Source organism: Macadamia integrifolia, chromosome 4, assembly GCF_013358625.1.
Source record: "Macadamia integrifolia cultivar HAES 741 chromosome 4, SCU_Mint_v3, whole genome shotgun sequence".
In the NCBI taxonomy this organism is placed as follows: domain Eukaryota; kingdom Viridiplantae; phylum Streptophyta; class Magnoliopsida; order Proteales; family Proteaceae; genus Macadamia; species Macadamia integrifolia.
The window spans coordinates 10,648,061-10,667,355 of NC_056560.1; the positions used below are offsets into that span (position 1 = coordinate 10,648,061).

A 19,295-nucleotide genomic window follows, 5' to 3' on the forward strand; every position below is an offset into this window, starting at 1 on the left:
AAAAAAAAAAAAAAAAAAGGATGGTGGGACAAAAAAGAAAAGCAAAGTCTAAGTAAAAGAAAACAAAAACTGATCATCACGTTGTAGGCTCCTAGTTTTGTCACCCCCCGACGATGATGACACAAGAAGAATTACATATTGGACATTTTAGACTTGGAGAATTTTCGAGCTTAGAGTAGAAAATTATCATTTTCCCCCTATAAACTTTCAAAAGAAAATGTTTTCAAAAATTGGAATTTGACTTTGTGGATTATTGTCGCTTGTCCTCTCAAGTCGGACATTACACTTTGATGTGAGAACGATGCGAATCAATGCCCAATTCTCTCTTTCACTACATGATTCAGGTCCCTACTTTACGCGTATTTTCACAAAGGTTCCCGGTTGAGACCACATTCGTGTTTCACATTATTGGATAGTGCTCAGATTGAGCTTTTCAACGACATATTACATGTTGAATTTCGACTAACGGTTTGAAAGATATGATCTTCGAAAGTTGATTCCAAATTTCGGTATTAGATTCTATTTCGAGCAACCAGGGAGTGCCATATGGCACCCAACATCCTTTGTCCAAAAGCAAGTCTTTTGGACAATCCTCTCTAGTTTTTTAGTCCCACATTGGAAACAAGAGATGATTGTCTCAAATCCCAAGGCTATAAATATAGCCCTTTCCCTCTTCCAAAGGGGAGGAGAAAAATTGAGAAATTGGGAGAGAGGATGGCCTCGCCAAGGTTTTGGCTAACTTTTTCCCTTTAAAACGAAATATTCTCCAAGTCTAAAGTTTAACATATTAATCATTCATTGAGTCGGGAGATCTAGTCCGATTCAGTTCGATTTGGGGCTTGAAGCACAAGGGTTATCTCCCCTTGTTTCTTGATTAAAGCCGGACTTGAGGTAATTTTCTTCTTTAAATGGTAATTTAGAACAGATTTAACCAGTTTAATAGATTTGATTTTAATTTGATAATATTCAGTTCATGTAGATTTAGTTAGGTCAGTTTAGTTTATTTTAATTGGTTCATTTAGGTGTAATTTGATACCATTCAATTAACTATGTCTACTTGGTTCAAATAGATGTGATTTCAATTTGAATTGGTTTTATCCGGTTCAATTAGGTGTATTTATGTTTACATTGATTCATTTAGACTTGATTAATTTTATTTCGGTTTGTTTTAATTTAAGTTGACTTTGGGTTTGCACTTGATTTAATATGATTTATTAGGTTTAATTAGATTTTCTTGGTTCATTATAAGTTTGGGTTTATTTTGGTTCATTGATTAATTTTAATTTTTAGATTTCCTTTAACTTGGACCCTTATATTAGGATCCCCACCCTTAACGTAATCCCCATCTCTATCTTTTTGTTTTCTTTTCTTCTCCAAATTACCAGCCGCCCCTCCTTCCATGGCTGAAACTTGCAACTTTCTCTTCTTCTTCTTCTTCTTCAGCCGCCCCTCCCTTGTTGCAACTAATACCTGCAACCTTCTCTTCTTCTTATTCTTTTTCTTCTCCAGCCGCCCCTCCCTTGCTGCAACTGAACACCACTCACCCTCTTCTTTGTAACCTTTCTTCCCTTTTCTCCTTGCTGAACCCCAAACCTAAAAGCCATCCTTCTTTTTTCTTTTCTTCTCTCCATTCGGACATGACCAGATGTAGCCACCAAACTCACCTCCTTATTCTCTTCTTTTCTCTTTCTCCATGACCGAACCTACATATTCCCCCTCTCTTTCTTCTACTTCTTTAACCTTGGTTGAACCCATCTCTAACATCTTTTCTTTTCTTTCCTCTAAAGATTCAGCAGCAAAACCTCACCTCTCAGCTCTCTCCCTCCTTCCTTCCCTGTAGTTGTAACCTTTCATGTCAGTTTCTGATTCAAGGTGTGAAAGTCATTGTAATTCAAGTGATGCATCTGAAGTATGTAATGAATTAAAGGAAATATTCTAATCAGCTTGGGTTTCCGATTATCAAGAAGGATAGCACACTTCAATGAAAGGATTGATTTGGCAGCATCCATTTAGCTTTAATTTTAGCATTAAGCTTTCTCTTAACATAGGCATTTTTTTCATATGTAATTAGTTTCACCCAGTTTAATCAGATTTTTTTGATTTTGTCTTCCAATGTAGCTTGATTTACTTGTTTATGTTAGGTTGATCAAACTCCCATTTTGTTATAGCTTGTTTCATTAATTTGCTTTAAGTTAATGTAGTTAGTCTAAAATGAATTAAGTTAATTAGCAGTCTTTAGCTCATTAGTTCATTTGGGGTCTTATGATATGTTCAACTCATCTTTTATGATTAGTTTAAAATATTTTCAATCAATTTAATTTGGTTTAATAATGTACTTAAACGTAGATTTAGCTTTAATCAATTAAACTAGGTTCAGGTTATCAAATTTCATTCATTCAAAATAGTCTAATTCAATTTACTTTCCCTTGTTTCAAATTTCAAATGATTTCTTTTTCCCTTCTTAGTTAGTATGTGGGATGTAGGGTAGTGTGGGCGTCGCTAGCCCCTCAAACGCGCCCGTATCGTTAGGCCGTATTTGGAGATCTAGTTATATTATCAATTCCCATTAATCATCCATCTAGATTAGGCTCAATTAATCGATTTAATTTAATTTAGGGTTTCATAAGTTGTTCAACTGATCCTAGGTCTAGGCTTGTTTAATTAGCTTAATCGAAGACTCATAACACATTAATTAAATCATTTAGGGTTTTTAATATTTAATTAGCGTAATCATTTCATTATTTGCACTATAACCTAGGTTAGCATAATCTAGATACTTGGCTTAGGGTTTTCACATGTCATACTCAGATACCTAGTTTAGGGTTTTCAGTGACTTAGATTTAGGATTAGTTAGTAGGGTACAAACAAACTTTGGTTAAACAAAAAAAGACCGGCCTTAGGGCCAGGCAAACTGGGTGCCTAACACCTTCCCAGTCTGTCACTCGACACTTGCCCGGAATCTTGGTGCAAACCAACCTTATCCATTGATTCATTAGTCTCTCTCCCTTGATTGGGGGAGACATTTATGGGTCTTAGACCCTTTCTAGGTGGCGACTCCCTTTTATTTATATCATGTATCCCCATTTTGGCATTTGATGACCAGGGGATACTATCTCATTAGGGTCGAACCCTAACGTGTGTCCACGCGAAACGCTATATCGTGATCCGCGGAGGTCCATGGTACCTACACATGTGAGTTGGCAAATATGGAGATTAGAGGAGTTGTGCAGAAGAGGATGGAGATGTGGATGGAGGACTTGGAAACCAAAAGAAGGGGATGGTAATCCACATGATTTCCCAATTCTATTTGTCAAAAAAAAGTTAATAGAAGTAACCTTCATCAGGTTGGGGATGTTATTGGTCGAGGTGAAGGCTCTGAGGCTGGGTATTTGGTTTCTCCTGTTGAGGCTGGGTATATTTTATATAAATGAGATAGCCTACACCTGTTTTATGGTTATGGCTGTGATGACTACTTTTTGAGACTGGTGATTTGAGCAGAATCAGCTGAGGTCTTTCTCACCTGTTTTGTGCAGCGAGTTTGAAGAGGAAAGTGAATGTAGCAACATTTTCCTGTGAGGAAAAAGGAGGATGTACTTCACTCATTTTATTCGTTCTGGTAGAATTTCCGTTTGGGCTACTTCTGCAAGTTGCTTTGTTCATGTGGTCTGACAACCAAGTTATATTGGTGTCTTCAGTGTGGGATTATATAATTTTTTGGTTAGTGGTGGTATGTTCCCAATATCTTCTCCCTTTTATTTCATGGTAATGCGTTTTGGTCTGGGAAGTGAAATTCTCTCCATTTAAGTCTTGGGGGTCATTTGCTCTTCGTTAAGTATAGAAATTCTCAATGGTAAACCAGAAAATCAAGTGGTGAAGTTTCAGGTGGATCATGATGCATCCATGTGCTTTAGCTAACTTAAAATGGTCCATAACCATCCCGGGAAGGACGGCAGGTAAAAGATGGAATTTTTGCATAGTGGCTGCTCTCAAGACTCATACCGAGACTGAGCTTTTACCCAGTAATCAAGTGGTGGTCCTTACATATACTAGTTAACTTTTGTCTTTTCCCCATCAACCCCCCCCCCTCTCAGGTTCTGATAGTTGATAAATTGGATGTCATATTGTTGCCCTAAAGGTAACAAAGAAATCTGGAAATACCACAGACCAACTCATATTGCCCCAAAAGATTACAAAGAAATCTGGGAGTGATCAATAATTTATTCCTCTATACTGACTAATAATGCAGAGGATTTGCTCCCCAAGCATAGTGTTTATTCTCTTGATCTTTATTTTTTTATTGGCACCGGATCCTAATGATAAGGGTCGCTTTTCCCTCAACTATTCTTTCTGGTAGAGACAAATTGACTGACTCAACGAAGAGCCCTATGTTGAGTAAGGGCGGAGTGAAAATAGTCCATGAACAAATGTAACTAAGTATAGTTTTTTCTGATGTTTTCATGAGAAGGCTGCCTGCTTGGTATTAGAAAGCTCAGGCTAACTTAAAGCAAGGGGATCTTTCCTGTGGGCAAACAAAGTATCTATTTCAAGAAAACTCTTTCAAGGGGTTTACGAGAAATAATGATGAGAATACAGTGCGAGGAGCTACTGCCTAGGAGATTCAGAAATCAGGTTTTTAAACAGAATCAAGCAGGGAGAAAAATAAATAAAAAAGAGGAAAAAAAGAAACCACTTGTTCTATTCTTCTATTTGATGCAGTTGCACGATGTACTTAGGAAAAAAAAATTCTTTTGATTTGATTTTCTTTTGTTTCAGAAACAATTTCTTTGAAATTAGTTAGTTTCTAATTTTAGATTAGTTTCCATTTTAAATTGGTTGCCATTAATTTTTTGATTTTTTTCTTTATATTGAACTTGTAATCGATGGAGAAATTTCAGTTTTAGAATTTGAAGTTTGAAGAATAGAAATTTTGGTATGAAACCATGTCTGCCGTGAGTTGTCTCCCCTCCCTGACTCTTTCTGAAATCTTTTCTTTTCCCCTTTAATCTTCTTCTTCCTCCCAACCCTTTCTTACTTCCTGCTGTTGAAGTTTCTGGTACTCTGTTTTCTGGGCGACAGTTGCAGCCCTAGTTAGAGGATCGATCTCCCTAGATACCCCCTCAAATGAGCCTGAGACTTAGGGCATGAGAATTTCTCCCCTAGGTGTCCTGAACCCCAGAGTTTCAGCCTCAAAGGTCTTTCCAATGGTGGGGAACAAGACCTGCAACTAAGCTGAACCCAAACCTGCCGCCTGATCTGAGTTGCAGGTGCAACCTCACCCTTTGTGTGCTGTTTTTGTGACTCCTACCTGATGGATTCAAGAGAGCACTTGATGCTCAGCCTACGCCTGAAGTTTCATAGCCAGTCGACAAGATTTGAAGGAGTTCTCTGCATTGAAGCCTTGCTGGTCTACTGCCTTAGCTTGGTGTTCCATAGAGAAGAAGAAAGGTTCTCCTATGGGTTTTAAATAAACAATTGCTGTTATTACAGATAAGCCCACTAACTTTAAGTTCTTTATTAATACACCCCCCTCTTTACTAGTTTGCAGAATTACCCTTCATTCTTGGGTTTTATTTCTGTTTAACCCCACTACTATTTTTATTTCTATAATTGAACCTTCTCTTTGGGATTAATTCCTGATAAGTCATTAGTCAATTATTTCACTCTATAAAGCTCCTAAATTGTACCAGAAATTACAATATTGCCTCTGGTTTGTCTAGAGTGAACTATTTGGTTATTTAGTGGGCCCTAAGCGATCCGATCCCTCGGATCCGCATCACTATTGCTGTTTGATTTTTAGCATAGCTGTGTAGCTGAGTTTATTCTTTCTACTGTTGTTTTTGCACTAGATTGATCGTGTATACTTCCTTGTCCTTTTGTCTGTTCCTTTTTTTGTCTTCAGTTATAAACTGAATCAGATTGTCTTAATCTTTGCTGTGACTTGTACTGGATTTTGTGAAAAAAATTATATGACATTTTTATGGAGGAGAGATGATGATTATTTTACTTTGTACTTGTCTTTGTTTATAGTTTACACAATTGTAAAACAAACTTTATTGTTGCGTCCATAGGTGTGTGCAACCATGCTTTTCACTTCCACTGTATAAGCCGATGGCTTAAGACCCGTCAAGTGTGTCCCTTAGGTATGTGTTACCCACCTCCCCTCCATGCCCTTGTATAATGTTGATGCTTAGTTTTAATGAATCTATACATTGGATATGGTTTTACGTGTGCAGACAACAGTGAGTGGGAGTTTCAGAAGTATGGCCACTAGAGTTGGATACGGTGTGAATGGTGCGATGTTACTTGTCAGCTCTTGCAGCCGATTTTATTGCTTGAAGTAGATAAATATGCAATCTAAAGTATCTTTCTCCTTTTGTGTCTTTGTTGAATATTCAAAAACGCTATGCAATTTGAGTGCTTAAATTAGAAACCGTGGATTCTCTCTGTTTATTTTTTTAAGCTGTTGATTTTTTTGTTTTTAAGTCTTTGAATTGTGGAGGAGGATTTTGGACATGATGACCCACGTTTCAGAATGCGTTTCGCAGGGTATATGCATTATGTGCATTTCAAAGTTCTTTAATAGATAGGATACATCACGGTAGGCTCAGGTTTATCTTCTTAATGTGTTGTCGGTTGAAAAATGATCAGAATTAAGCATACCAGTATTCATATAGAACTTCCAAACTTGGGTCGTGAATCCACAATTGTTCTAGAGGACAGGACTACAGGACTCCTCGCAAGCCGTTGGGGAAGCTTCTCAATTGTGCTCTTCCCTGTGTCTATGGTTGCAATCTTAGCGTGATTTGCATTCTGGGAATGTATTCTAGGTCTAAAACGAATTCTGAAATCCAATTCTTACCTATTTTCTTGTTTCAGAATGTGCTTTAGATCCAGAATCTATTCCAATAATTTATACCAATAATTAACCAAACATGGCCTAAAGTCAAACTTGTTTTGTTCCCTACCGTGCTTGTTTCATTCTACTATTTAAGCAATATTGATGGTAATATGTATATCTGGAAGTGACCAAAATAGGAAAGCTGAAAACTCTAGAAGTGAGGAGCAGAAAATATTAGAAAACATGAAAGTTGTGGAGAGACCAGGAACTATTTACGTAGAAAGTAGCTTAATGACCAATGTCATTGGTTATTGGATTAGTTTTTCGAGCTACCTGGCTAGGAGGCTTTTCAGGCAACCCTAATAGTTATTACCTTATGATAGTCCTGAATGAGTACGAATCTGAAATCGCCTTTCTTTTGTTTTTGGATGGAAGATCTAAATTATGTCATTCCATAACCCTTGAATTATTTTGACCTTTTTACCCTTGGTTATTCCCAAAAGTTAATCTTATGAACATGGGTGTGGTGAACGACCATAACAACTCTAGCGGAGAATTATAGCACAGGTGTGGCACACAGAAGAAAAATTATTGAAGTTCAAATTTGACTGAACTGATTGGGCCTGTCGAAACCAATTGGTTCAGCTCAAATTGAACCTAATTGGGCTAACTTCAGTTTGGGATTTTATGACATCGGGAAACTGAAACCATTTGAACTGACCAAACCTGATATTAAAAAGAGGAAAAAGCGGAAATATATTTGGGCAATTTACATCTACCTCTACTGTTATTTTTTGAAATTACATAATCCTCCTGAAATTTGAAAAATTACATTTGAACTCAAAAACGTTGACACCGTTGGAGAAGTGTTTGTTTTGAACTTTTACTGATGAAATTGCCCCTAACCCTTTTAAGGACTCTCCTCTCTTCTTTATTCTCCTCTCTTCTCTTTTATACTCAAAAGCCATAAAGTGGAGAGAGTGGAGTGCGACGGTGGAGGAGAGGAGTTGATATTCCGACAGGGGTTTCAGGCGACGTCTCCGGCGAAGGTGGGTGTTAGTCCCTTTTCTCTTTTCTCTCTGTTGCATCATCTGTTACTCACACACACACACAGAAAAAAGGGAGGAAGATCCAAAGCAGCTAATGAGCAGAATATAAGTTCAAGAAATTTAAACCCACAGAATGGAATCCTCAATCTTTTAATCTATATAAACTCCCTGCGTAACCTAGTCTCTCCAACCAGAAATCACAAATGCCTCGCCTCATATCAGTAACTTCATCAATGTATACGACTAGAAGACAGAACAATTCCTAGAAAAATAAAGGGCGAAACATTACCATTACAGGTATCCCAGTTTGGAGCTTGAAGAAATCCGATGAGATTTCTGGTAGCGGAGGCCACTGGGCAGGAAGAAATCTACAGCGACCCGCATCTTCTCCAAACAACCAAAACAAGAAACGGCACAGCATGGTATCGGCTAACATATGGTTATGAGGAACGGGAAAAAAATCCTCTGTTTATCTCATCTCTGTTTTTCCTTGTTTTTCTATCTCTAGAACACGACACGTGGATAACTTTAAGACCAACGCACCGGATGTAATAATCCTCACCCAACCTTGACCGTTGATGTTAAAATTATCCATGTGTCGTGTTCTGCAGGTAGCAAAACAAGAAAAAACAAGGATGAGAAAAATAGAGTATTTTCATCCTGAGGAACGAGGGTTTATCTATTTATCAACCCTTGTTAATATAGAAGATTTTTTGTGGGACCCACCAGATATATTATTGTTTCTGTATCTGTGATTACTGATTACCAAGTAGCAATCATCTTCTCTTCAGATCATCCATCCAATTCATTCCCATATTCCTCATACTTGCAGACCCAACCCAGATGCTAACGAGTAACGGCTCTCCCCTTTCCCAATCATGTCATCTGCCATGGCAACGACAACAACAACTAGTTTTGTTGCTCGGCCTCATCACTACAGATATACAGACATTGAACCAGCCGCTTCCATTGCCCTCTCTCCTCTACAGAAGCTAATCACTGGAGCTCGGCGACAAGAAAGCTGTGAAGAAGAAGACAAGGCTTCTCTCTTATGGCCCTATTTGTCTCGTTGCTGACCCAAGTGAAAAGGGATTTTCTCCTTACACGTGGAAGTGCGAGATGATCAAAGGGCCCACACCCACCACAACCTGCAACGTGCGGATGGTGGGTCTCGATGGAGATCCACCCTTCAGATCTCTCATCACCCCTCATATTCGAAGTCTCGCTTTACTGAATAGAGAGATAGAGATGCTTTGAAGCCTCGAAGCTCCCGAGCAAGCGAGGAGGTAGATCTCAGGCTTCCATTAATGGCGGTTATAACAAAGAACCAGAAGAGAAAGAAGAATGAGAGCCGTTGCTGAAAACCCCAGAAACAAAAACTCCATTTCGAAGCTGGGTAAGGTTACTGACTCCCCTATAGCCACAGCATAGTCGTTTGCCTTCTGGACTTATTTCACTCTAGCGGTTTCCGTTGTTACTCTTGTCTTTGTTTTTCTCTCTTCACTAACCCCACAAGATGATAAAGCTTGGTTTTTGAGCTTACCCAATGATATTCGTCTCCATTACTCCAAGGGTGGAACAATTAAGGTTCAGTTAACCCCAAATTGGCCGTCCATTCTACATCCATTGGAGCCTCTACATTGACTGACAAAACTAGCAAAAGATTAGAGGTCGATTGGAATGCAGAAATCTGCAGATTTTGTGAATTGGGCAACTTAAGGGCTTTTGGGGGTTTTCAATTTGTTTCAAGGAAACTAACGGCTTAAGCCAAACAAGATGCTAACGGTGTGAATTTTTTGGGTTTAAATGTAATTTCTGATTTTTAGGGGGATTATGTAATCACGGCAAACGACAGGGTAAATAGATGCAAAAAATCCAATATATTTTTATAAGTGATTTCTGTATGGAATAATGTTCACTATGTGAAAGTGCACCGTCTACCAGTGGCCCCCATTCTCTATCTCTCTCCTTCCCTATGTGAAATCACCTATATGATCAAAGGAGATAGAGCAAGGCATTGATGGAGGGTGCATCTCTTTAAAGAACACTCTTTGTTGCTTTTGAGGGAGAAGACACTACTTGGTCTTGTGGTCTTTGCACTTGCATGGGGGCCACCAATGAGAGTGTGTGGCCAAGCATCTACATGGGGTGGAATGGTCATTTCAGCACCCCTCTATTAGGGTGTAGGAGTGCAAAACCCTCCTTCCTCCCTCCCTCCCTGTATGTATATATAGATGAAAAATTGAAATGACCAATGACAGTCCGATAAGAACCCATTAAGCCAACCTGATAAAAGATTGAACCGAACTAGACCAAAACTAACCTTTGGCTTAACAATTTGGTTTTGGGTTGGTCTATTTTAAGCCCAAAATTGGTTCAACACGATAAAATCCGGATCGAATTGACCAAAAAATGGAATTATGCATTGTTTTGGGCATTTCGATAATACACCATTCCTTCGTATTTTGGATTGGCAATCTCCTTCTTCGGCTTGCTTGCCGCGTGTCTCTAAGGCATCTTCGAAGCACCATGAAGAAAATGATGATTTGGAAGGCCTTAATGTCTATGTAGGACAGAGTCGTCGTATAAGATTTGCCCTGTACTACCTTCGCTCAAAGGAGTGGAAAAATATTATCATCACTATTATAAGTGCACTCACATCAATATCTCCATTACAGAGAGTGAGGTGTGATGGAAAACTTAATTTATGGTTTGACCTTATCGTCTCCGTATTTTCTTTTCCTTTGCCTCTACCAAGGACGATGTACTGCCTCTTAATTTCTTGCCTATTTGGCTTGTATCCTGCTTTTTGGCTATCATTTTACCAAGGATGGTGTGCTATTTTTTCTCTTTTTGGCCTTACCCTGAGAATGTCCAGAGGTTGTTTCGACTGATTGATCATTAGGTCGCAATATTCATACCTTCACCGTTGGACCAAACGCACCGCTATTTTTCTCATTTAATTTATTAAAAAAAAAAAAACACTTAATTTAAACTAAAGACGGTGGGTAATTTGGTAAACTGAAGCAGTTTTGGGTAATCTAGTAATTTTCTCCCTTTCCTTTTATGTTGCCGACTCTCGAGTCTGGAGACTCTGGACTCTGCTTCTCCTTCCTTAGAACCTAAGACTACTTGGTTTTGCTTGTACTGATCAATTGGTTTTCTCTCATTTGTTTCAGAGTTTCAGTTCATCCTTAAGGCACATTCAGATTCTGAGATGCCAATATCGAAGATGGTCGGAAGTCTTACTGCACACGATCGCCAGATTCTGACGGCAGTGAATGTTGGCGCCTCAACTTTCTCACTTGTTGGCTCGTCTTTCATCGTTCTCTGCTATCTTCTGTTCAAGGAACTTCGCAAATTCTCTTTCAAGCTCGTGTTCTTCCTTGCCTTCTCTGTAAGTCAATTCAATCCATCCGCTAAACCGTCCTTATCTTGCTTTCGAGCTTAGCAGGAAAACAATGAACTCACTGGTTTCGAATTCCATTATTTCTCGACGGATCTCTTTCCTTATGGTTCGAATATCATCTAGCTTTGGTTAATCTGAGATTGGCGCTGAATTTTAGAAAGTCAATTCTTGATCTTTTCTTCTTTTTTTTTTTTTGGGTGTAATTAGATTTACGAAGAAAGTAACAAGGTTTGTTCTTCGGTAATTAGATCTGTGTTTGGGTTGTTATTTCTCGGTGTTTAAATTTTTCTGAGCGTCTCAAATTCTTATACTTGCGCTGCACTTGTGCTATGTACCGTGTTAAGTTTCAATAAAGGCCATGTTCACGCACGAAAATTTTGGAACTCGAAAACAAATAATTTCTTGATCTCTAAATAGTAAATTGAGTCACCTTTTTTTTTCTTTTTTTTTTTTAAACCTGGCGATTGATTGTATAGTGCTTCCGACGTGCCAATGTAGGTGCTATGAAGTTCTTTCTGTTGGATAGGAATCTGAGTGGCATTTATACAAATTCCAATGAAACGGATGCTATTTGCATCCAAATCTAACAATGGACCAGTCTAAATCACTTTGCCTGATTTCTTTTCCCCTAAATTACCAAATCGATGAAAATTCATTGATGTTTCTATTCTGGTTGGAGATGTTACATTTCAACCTTGAGTTCTCCAGCATGGTGAAATGAGATACATAAGAAATGGAGTGGTTTGAATTTAGGGTTTCTTAGTTTTTCATTACAGTAGTTGAGGATAATGCAAACATGGGAGAAAAGAAATGAAGTGTAAGCAATCGTTAACTGGCATGGTGCAAGGAGTAATTTTATGCCTTAGTTAATTTATTTTATTTTTTAATTTTAATTCCTTTTTCCACATGGTGACAAATTCTATGCAGAAATGGGACGGTAAACTTTAGCTTGAGAGAATTTGTCATCCTTCCCCTATACAATGAATTTTCTCTCCTCTCTTTTGTTACTCCTATTGAATTTCTCTTTATCCCGCGTGGCCGTTATCCAGTTGGGTTGGTTTGGTTTGGGTAATAAAGCATGGTTTAGGTCAGCTAAACCTTTCTAATTAAATTTGTTGTCTTAACTTATGGATTGTAGACAGTTAGGATGAGAAAAAAAGGATGTGGAAGCTGACTATTGTAGCTACATGGTGTTAAATTTATCTGCGTACATGCTTTGGTACATATTATAGAATAATAATCCTGATGTTATCGATTTTCCTTGGAGTTAGAAAATATCTTTCATTCACTCATTGAAGATTGTAAGTTTCAGTCAGACATGCCTTTTTAATCATTTTCCGATAGGCCTTCTTTTTCTATTCCAAATTCTAGGGGCTTAAAATTTGTAAGTTGATAGTTATATCTATCTCTCTCTCTCTCTCTCTCTCTCTCTATATATATATATATATATATATATATGAATAAATGTCATTGCCAAAGAGAGGAAGAATGTACAAGGGAAGAGAGGAGGGGGGGGGAGGAAAAACCTTAAAGGAACAAACCCAAAGACAAGGGAAGGGGAGGTTAGCCCAAAATAAAAAGAACCACAAACCAAGGGGGGAACAAAACAGCTGGGAGGTGGACGATGGAGGGAGGGATGCCTCAGGAGACAACAATAAGCATGTTCCTGGGGGAAATTCTGACAGGACGGGGACAGAGAGAAGCCAGTTTGGAGCTGACATCAAAGTAGATGGCTTTTCAAATCTTATCAAAAGACCGAGAATTAGACGTCCATCTACGAAGATTCCTCTCCATCCAGATATGGTTGATGGTGGCGTAGAAGGCAAGCTTCCAAAAATGTCACATATGGATGAGCCAACAAAATGTCATATCAATTTAGAACCATTCTGAGCTAAGGGGGGAGAACTCTTCTTCTGGAAGGCCAGTTTCAACTAAGGACCCTTTTCCAGATGGTGGAGGAGAAAGGACAAGAAAATAAAATAAAATAAAAGATGATCAACATCTTCAATACCATTCCAGCAAGGGCAACAAGAGGAGGATACCTGAATGTGCCGGTAGATGAAAAAAGACTGCTAGGAAGACAGTTGTAGATGGCATGCCAAGTAGTGACATTGTGGTGGGGGATTGGCCTTTAAACCAGATGATGTTACGCTAAGGCATAAGGGGGGCCTTTTTGTACCGACAAAATTCTAAGCGGAGGTAGAGCTTAATAAGACAAAGGAAGAGGGGAGCCAAATGATATTATCATCTCTTCCACGGTGACCTAGAGGGAGAAGAGGAAGGCGGACCAGATATCGGCAAGGGGGGAAGGAGAAAGGGGAGGGGACCAATCACCATCCGTGAGAATGGCATCAACGGTTGTGAATTTGCTTAAACCAGAGTAGTACACGGTCCAAGGGCTAACCACAGAGAGGAACACTCTGATGGATGCTAGGGATCGAGCTAGAGGGAGGTAGAGGAGTTGTTACCGATGGAAAAAGTAATGGCCTCAAGATTTGGATCTAGTACTAATAATGTTGTGCTAGACATAAGAGGCATCAGATGTGGGAGAGATGGTCCAAAGAGAGTCATTCTTGAGGGGGGAGGAATAGATCCATGAGACCCAAATATTGTTGTGTTTTGAAGCAATCTTCCAAATAAGCTTGAGGATGCTAGTAGTTTTTACTTCCTTGATTCTTCGCTGACCGTGACCACCTTTAGATTTGGAATGGCAAACCTGGACCCAACTGGTTGGGTGAAGATGTTCAAATTTTAATATCAGATCCATGTAGCTGACCCTATTTAGTTGGAATAAGGTTGTTGTTGTTGTTGTAACTCCTTTCCAGAGGAAGGAACAGAGAAGGTACTTGATGGCTTCGATGGTAGATTTGGGGAGAATAAAAGTACCAAACCTATAGAGATGCATTGACTGGATCACTGATCTAGCCTGCTCAAACACCAATATTATATTCTATACTTGCACAGCTAGTGATTTTTCTGTCATCATATCAATGGTCTCTAAATTTCTGAGCTCCCTCCAATTCATTAGTTCATGAGCTGACCTGAATTCTCATTTATGTTCTTTTCCTCCCTGTTAAGCGCTATGGTCTCATTGATCTGATGTCTTCAATGTTGGTGCTCTTTCTTCTTTGTTTTTGATTTTACTCATAACAACATGTTCTCTTGGTACAGGATATGCTTTGCAGTTTCTTCAGCGTAGTTGGGTACGCTTCTTTGCATCATGTCATGTTTTTGTCCTTCAACACTTGATTTGATTAAAAAATTTCATCCTTCAACAATCTGTCAAATGCATGTAGCTTCTGCTAACACATGCAAAGCTAATGGTTTCCATTTTTTGTGCAGGGATCCATCAAAGGGATTATTTTGCTATGCTCAAGGCTATAGCACACATTTCTTTTTTGTCGCTTCTTTCTTATGGACTACAACAATAGCTTTCACTCTTCACCGTACTGTTGTTAGACATAAAACGGATGTTGAAGATTTGGAGCCCATGTTTCACTTGTATGTCTGGGGTATGCATTATATTAACTTGTGATTTAATTTCCACTTGGGGTCCTTTTATTTCCAGGAAAAAAACCATGTAATTTAGGTGAAACTTTTGTGTGGTTTTTACCTGGAAACAAGCAGCGCCTTAATGTTTGCCTGAAGTTTACTTCCTTCCGAGATAATCACCAGTTGAACTGCCTTGATTGATCAATCAATGGTGGACCATGCAAGGTCAAGCATAGGCAGTGTGGACAACTTCTTGTTCAGATCATCGCCTCAACTTCTTGCTCCTTTCTACATTGGATTCTCTACTTCTTATACTTTGCCTCCCCCTCTAGTGGATTTAATTCATTGTTTTTCTTACTACTACTATTGTTTTGTTCACTTCTTCTTTAACTCAAGAAGATGAGGAATTACTGGGGTGCTTCTGTTTCATCACCATTACATAAACATTTAGAGTATCACTGAGCTTTGGCAGCTGTTTCTAATAGTGGTTTTAGAATACTTCAAAACTCGCACTTGCTCCCCCCCCCCTGAACCAAAGGGGATTGATGCTGGAGCATTTTCTATGGCGTATTATAGTGTCTTGGATGTGGGAGCATCAAGGTTGTCAAAGCGTCGCCTAGGAGTCCTGGCCACCTTTTTTGATGGCACCTTGTTGGTGTTGCCTTAAATTTTGACCCCCCCTTGACCGCCTTGGTTAACCTAGCTCCTTGACGACTGTGGTTTATCCTGGAGCTGTGTTACATGAACATGATTAGAGTTTTAGGGATTTATTTTGTTGTTTGGATGTCTCTAATGGGACCTTCCTTAATTTTAAGAGGTGTTAGGTTAGTCTCCATAAAATCTAATAGCATTTTTTAAGAGGATAATGTTGAACTTTTTTTTTATTTGCTTCTTTATATAGTTTGTTTTTCATTTATCAAGTGAAGGTAGGTGCTATGCATCCAAGCTAGTCAGCTGGATATCTAAAAGGGGTATTCAGACATTAGATTGAAAGTTGGTGGCATTAATATTTTATGAATTATTTCTTGTGTTCCCATTCTTGAATGTCTGTTTGGTGTCATGCTATAGGTGATTAAGCGATAAATTCATTATTTTTAAATTTCTTTCTTGCAGGAACGTCACTGGTTTTGACTGTCATCCGCTCTATAGGCAATGATCCTGGACGCTTAGGTATCTGGTGTTGGACAGAAACAGGACGCGCTGGAAAGGCATGTAAAGATTAGACTAGCTGCAAACATGCTTAATGTATGCATAGTTAGTTTCCCCCCCAGAAGAATTTATTGCCTTGTTCAATGATTTAGGAAGTAGTATTACCAAAAAAAAAAAGATAACTGATTTAGGAAGTAGTGAATGTATTAGTTTTTGTCCTTGTAAGCGTATCATTATGTCAATGTTGATAAATGGCCTTTAGAATTTCTTTCCATCATTCATGGAAGTATGAAACATGGTTTATTGATTTTCCAATTAGAATATTACTAGAATTAATGTTTACCAGTGGAAGACTTAGAGGTATTTAGTTTCATGTGGTGAAAAATGTGACTGGAAGAAAGGGTGATTTGAAGATTGGGAAGCCATCTGCAATGCTTCCGAGAAGCTCATCTACTCTAACAAAGTGTAACATGATTTTATTTTTATCTAGTTTCACAATTTCTCACCAATGAACCTACAGAAGGACTATATATTTAGCACAGAAGACAGAAGAGACATTGGATGCAAAGCTAACATGCAAAATCTGATGTTTATTATTTATTTAAAATCAAGTTTAATTAGCATGCTTTTGTTTATGAGATAGTAGATATTTGATTTTGACGACTTTGACTTTACATGGTCCAATATAGAGAGGCCTCTCTCCATGGGACCCCAAATTCTGCCATGTGGGAGGATGATGTGGTAATTCCTGCTGTTTGATAGACAGGGAAACATCTGATCTGGGTATGGTACCTATCAAATTTTAGACTCAAGTTTGACCATATACCCCGTCTATTGGCATGCATCTCCATGTATACCCCATGCATTCCTAGGGTGTTCTGACCATTATTGTGCACTCTCCCATAGTCTCTGGATTTTCAAAGCTCTATTTTGCCACTTAACAAACTCCATTTGGTCTAGAACTGGATAAATGACAGTGAGGAGAAGGCTCTTCATGACAGCTGTGGAGTAACATTTTATTCATTTATTTTTAGTTTTCAAGCAGTTCACCCTCAATGTATTTCTTTTAACATCATTTTCTCTGCCATTATTTGTTACATGAACCTTACTCTTATTATTTTTATTTTTGCAGGCGGTTCACTTCATAACATTTTATGCTCCACTTTGGGGTGCAATTCTATTCAATGGCTTTACGTACTTTCAAGTGATACGTATGCTAAATAATGCAACCCGTGTATGTAATTTTCTACTCTGGATTTAACATAGAATTGAATGTCGATTGAGAAATTTGGATAAGTTAGAATTTTTAGTGTCGTAATGCATTTTACATTCCTGTTCAAGACAATTTATGCTGACACAGTGGCCTTGAAACTTTCAGATGGCTGTGGGTATGTCAGAACGACCACATCAGTCGGAAGTAAGGGCAGATATGAAGGTACTGTGCTGACAACTATTCTCTTTTAGTGTTACTTTTTGTTCTAAGGATAGTTAAAATGATTTCTCTGTTGGATGTAGGGCAATATATATATTTTCCATCCTTCCTTGTTCCCTTTTTTTTTTTTTTTTTTTTTTTTCCTTGTTCCCTTTTTTTTTTTGTGTGGATGCTCTTCTGGTTGCCCTCTCTGATCACCTAACTTTGGAGTGTTTCTTTTGGACCATTGGCGTTATCATCAAAATTTTATCTGAGTAAACTTTTCATTTCCACCAATATGTTCTGATTTCTTGTTGCTGGAGATCTGGTTCATGGGGTGCTTTTCTCCAGTCCCAAAATGCCTTCACAATTCTGTGGTTCATATTATCATTGACATAGAACTGGAACTCATTTCGGTGAATGGTGATCCAAGTACCATTGAAAGAGGGTGGATTGGTTTTGGGATGGTTAGAAGGAAGACTTTGGCCTTTAAGGGAGTTGTTAGTGGATATTATCCCCAAACCCTAGACTCATTCATTGTAATCAAGAGTAGGAATAGTTTGGACGGGTGTGGGTGGAATAGTTACTAGCTTCAATTGTGAGACTTCCTTATCATTGGAAATCAATAAATGTCATCCTTCCTTTTTTCCTTCAATTCTAAATATGACGATGAACCAGGGCTCCAAGTATGGTAAGAAAGGTATACAAATTTGCTATAATGATTGGGAAGAACTATAGGGAACTAATTTATATTAGATGCTATAGGAATGAGGACCAAAGATGAAGGTGTCATTTGGTGGTGGGGGGATATTAAGGAAACATGAAGGTGTCGTTTGGAAACTATCATTAATAAGCATCATGTAGGGAATTTTGGCTTAGGAGGAATAAGTGCTGTTGATGAGGTTGAAGACAGATTACACTTTACGCTTAAATAGTATACCAGCTTAGGTTTGGAATGTGGAGAGATGATATCATGTTGACTGGGAACTTACTTTTAGAATATGGAAATTTTGCCTTTATATGGTATGTGTAGAGAGGATTTTGTTCATGGGACCCCTAATTTTTCCATGTGGCAGGATGATGTGGCAATTTCAAACAATTGGGTAGACATGGGACGGTCTGGGTAGGCCACCTGTCAAATTTCAGATGTGTATTCAACCATATACCACCCCGCATCCCCTGGTGTATTGGCATGTATCTCCATGCATGTCCACATGCATACACTCCCCCATTTTCCGGATCTTTTGATTCCTTATTTTGCTACTTGGAAAAATCCGTTTTGGCCGAAACTTGACATGTGAGCATGGGAGCTAGGTGTCTACCTGTCTACAATATTTGACGTGGATGATCTGAGTCCCGTGTAAAAGGGGGCCATTTACATGGCTGTGAAGGAACCGTTTGCCCTTAAAATAAACCCAAGAAAAATCACTGCTGGAGAATCATCCTCTGGTTTGATTCTCCACTTGTTTGAATAAATTCATGGGGAAACCTGATGTTGTAGAGAAAACAGTTGTCCTGACTTCTGTGCAGACTTTGAAGTCAAAATGTCTTTCTGCACACCTTGAAGTAGAAAAAAGACAAACCATTGTTCCTTAATTTCATCATGGAAACTAAACTTTTTTTGATTTCTTGTTTATGTATTTAGTTATCTGGGCCATTTCACTTTCCCTTGAAGAACCTACTTTTCAGCCTTCACACAGGGTATTTCGCTAGCTTTGGTACCTACATATTCTGCCTCTCTAGGATCTGTAAATTTTAGTGGACAGACTTTTTTCCCTCTAGAACCTCTTGGTTCAGCAATTTGAGTTTAGATTGCATTGTAATTTGCGGTATATTTTACTATTATCATGCTTATCATTGGATGTTCATTTTTAACTTGGTAACTTTCTTGTTGACGTTGGTCAGTATTATAGTATGTTTATCCAACTAAAATCTTTTTTTTTTTTT

At 38.4% G+C, this 19,295-nt stretch overlaps 2 protein-coding genes across 6 annotated transcripts in view; both read left to right on the forward strand.

The window, feature by feature from the left end:
- LOC122076653 (RING-box protein 1a) overlaps window positions 1-6,445 on the forward strand; it is a 14,741-nt gene extending 8,296 nt beyond the window's left edge. Inside the window, exons 4-5 of the mRNA XM_042642066.1 lie at window positions 6,069-6,140; window positions 6,234-6,445. Coding sequence (XP_042498000.1) covers window positions 6,069-6,140; window positions 6,234-6,271 — 110 coding nt within the window. The 3' untranslated portion in view covers window positions 6,272-6,445. The remainder of the gene's footprint in view (window positions 1-6,068; window positions 6,141-6,233) is intronic.
- A 2,687-nt stretch (window positions 6,446-9,132) lies between these two features.
- Window positions 9,133-19,295, forward strand: part of LOC122076974 (G-protein coupled receptor 1) — a 19,476-nt gene continuing 9,313 nt past the window's right edge. For all 5 annotated transcript variants that reach the window (XR_006139669.1, XR_006139668.1, XM_042642659.1 and 2 more), the window contains exons 1-7: window positions 9,133-9,283; window positions 11,067-11,284; window positions 14,468-14,499; window positions 14,639-14,808; window positions 15,902-15,996; window positions 17,070-17,171; window positions 17,316-17,372. Coding sequence is in view for 3 of the 5 variants with exons in the window: in XM_042642659.1 (XP_042498593.1) it covers window positions 9,232-9,283; window positions 11,067-11,284; window positions 14,468-14,499; window positions 14,639-14,808; window positions 15,902-15,996; window positions 17,070-17,171; window positions 17,316-17,372 (726 nt within the window). In the remaining 2 variants the exon portion in view is untranslated. The remainder of the gene's footprint in view (window positions 9,284-11,066; window positions 11,285-14,467; window positions 14,500-14,638; window positions 14,809-15,901; window positions 15,997-17,069; window positions 17,172-17,315; window positions 17,373-19,295) is intronic.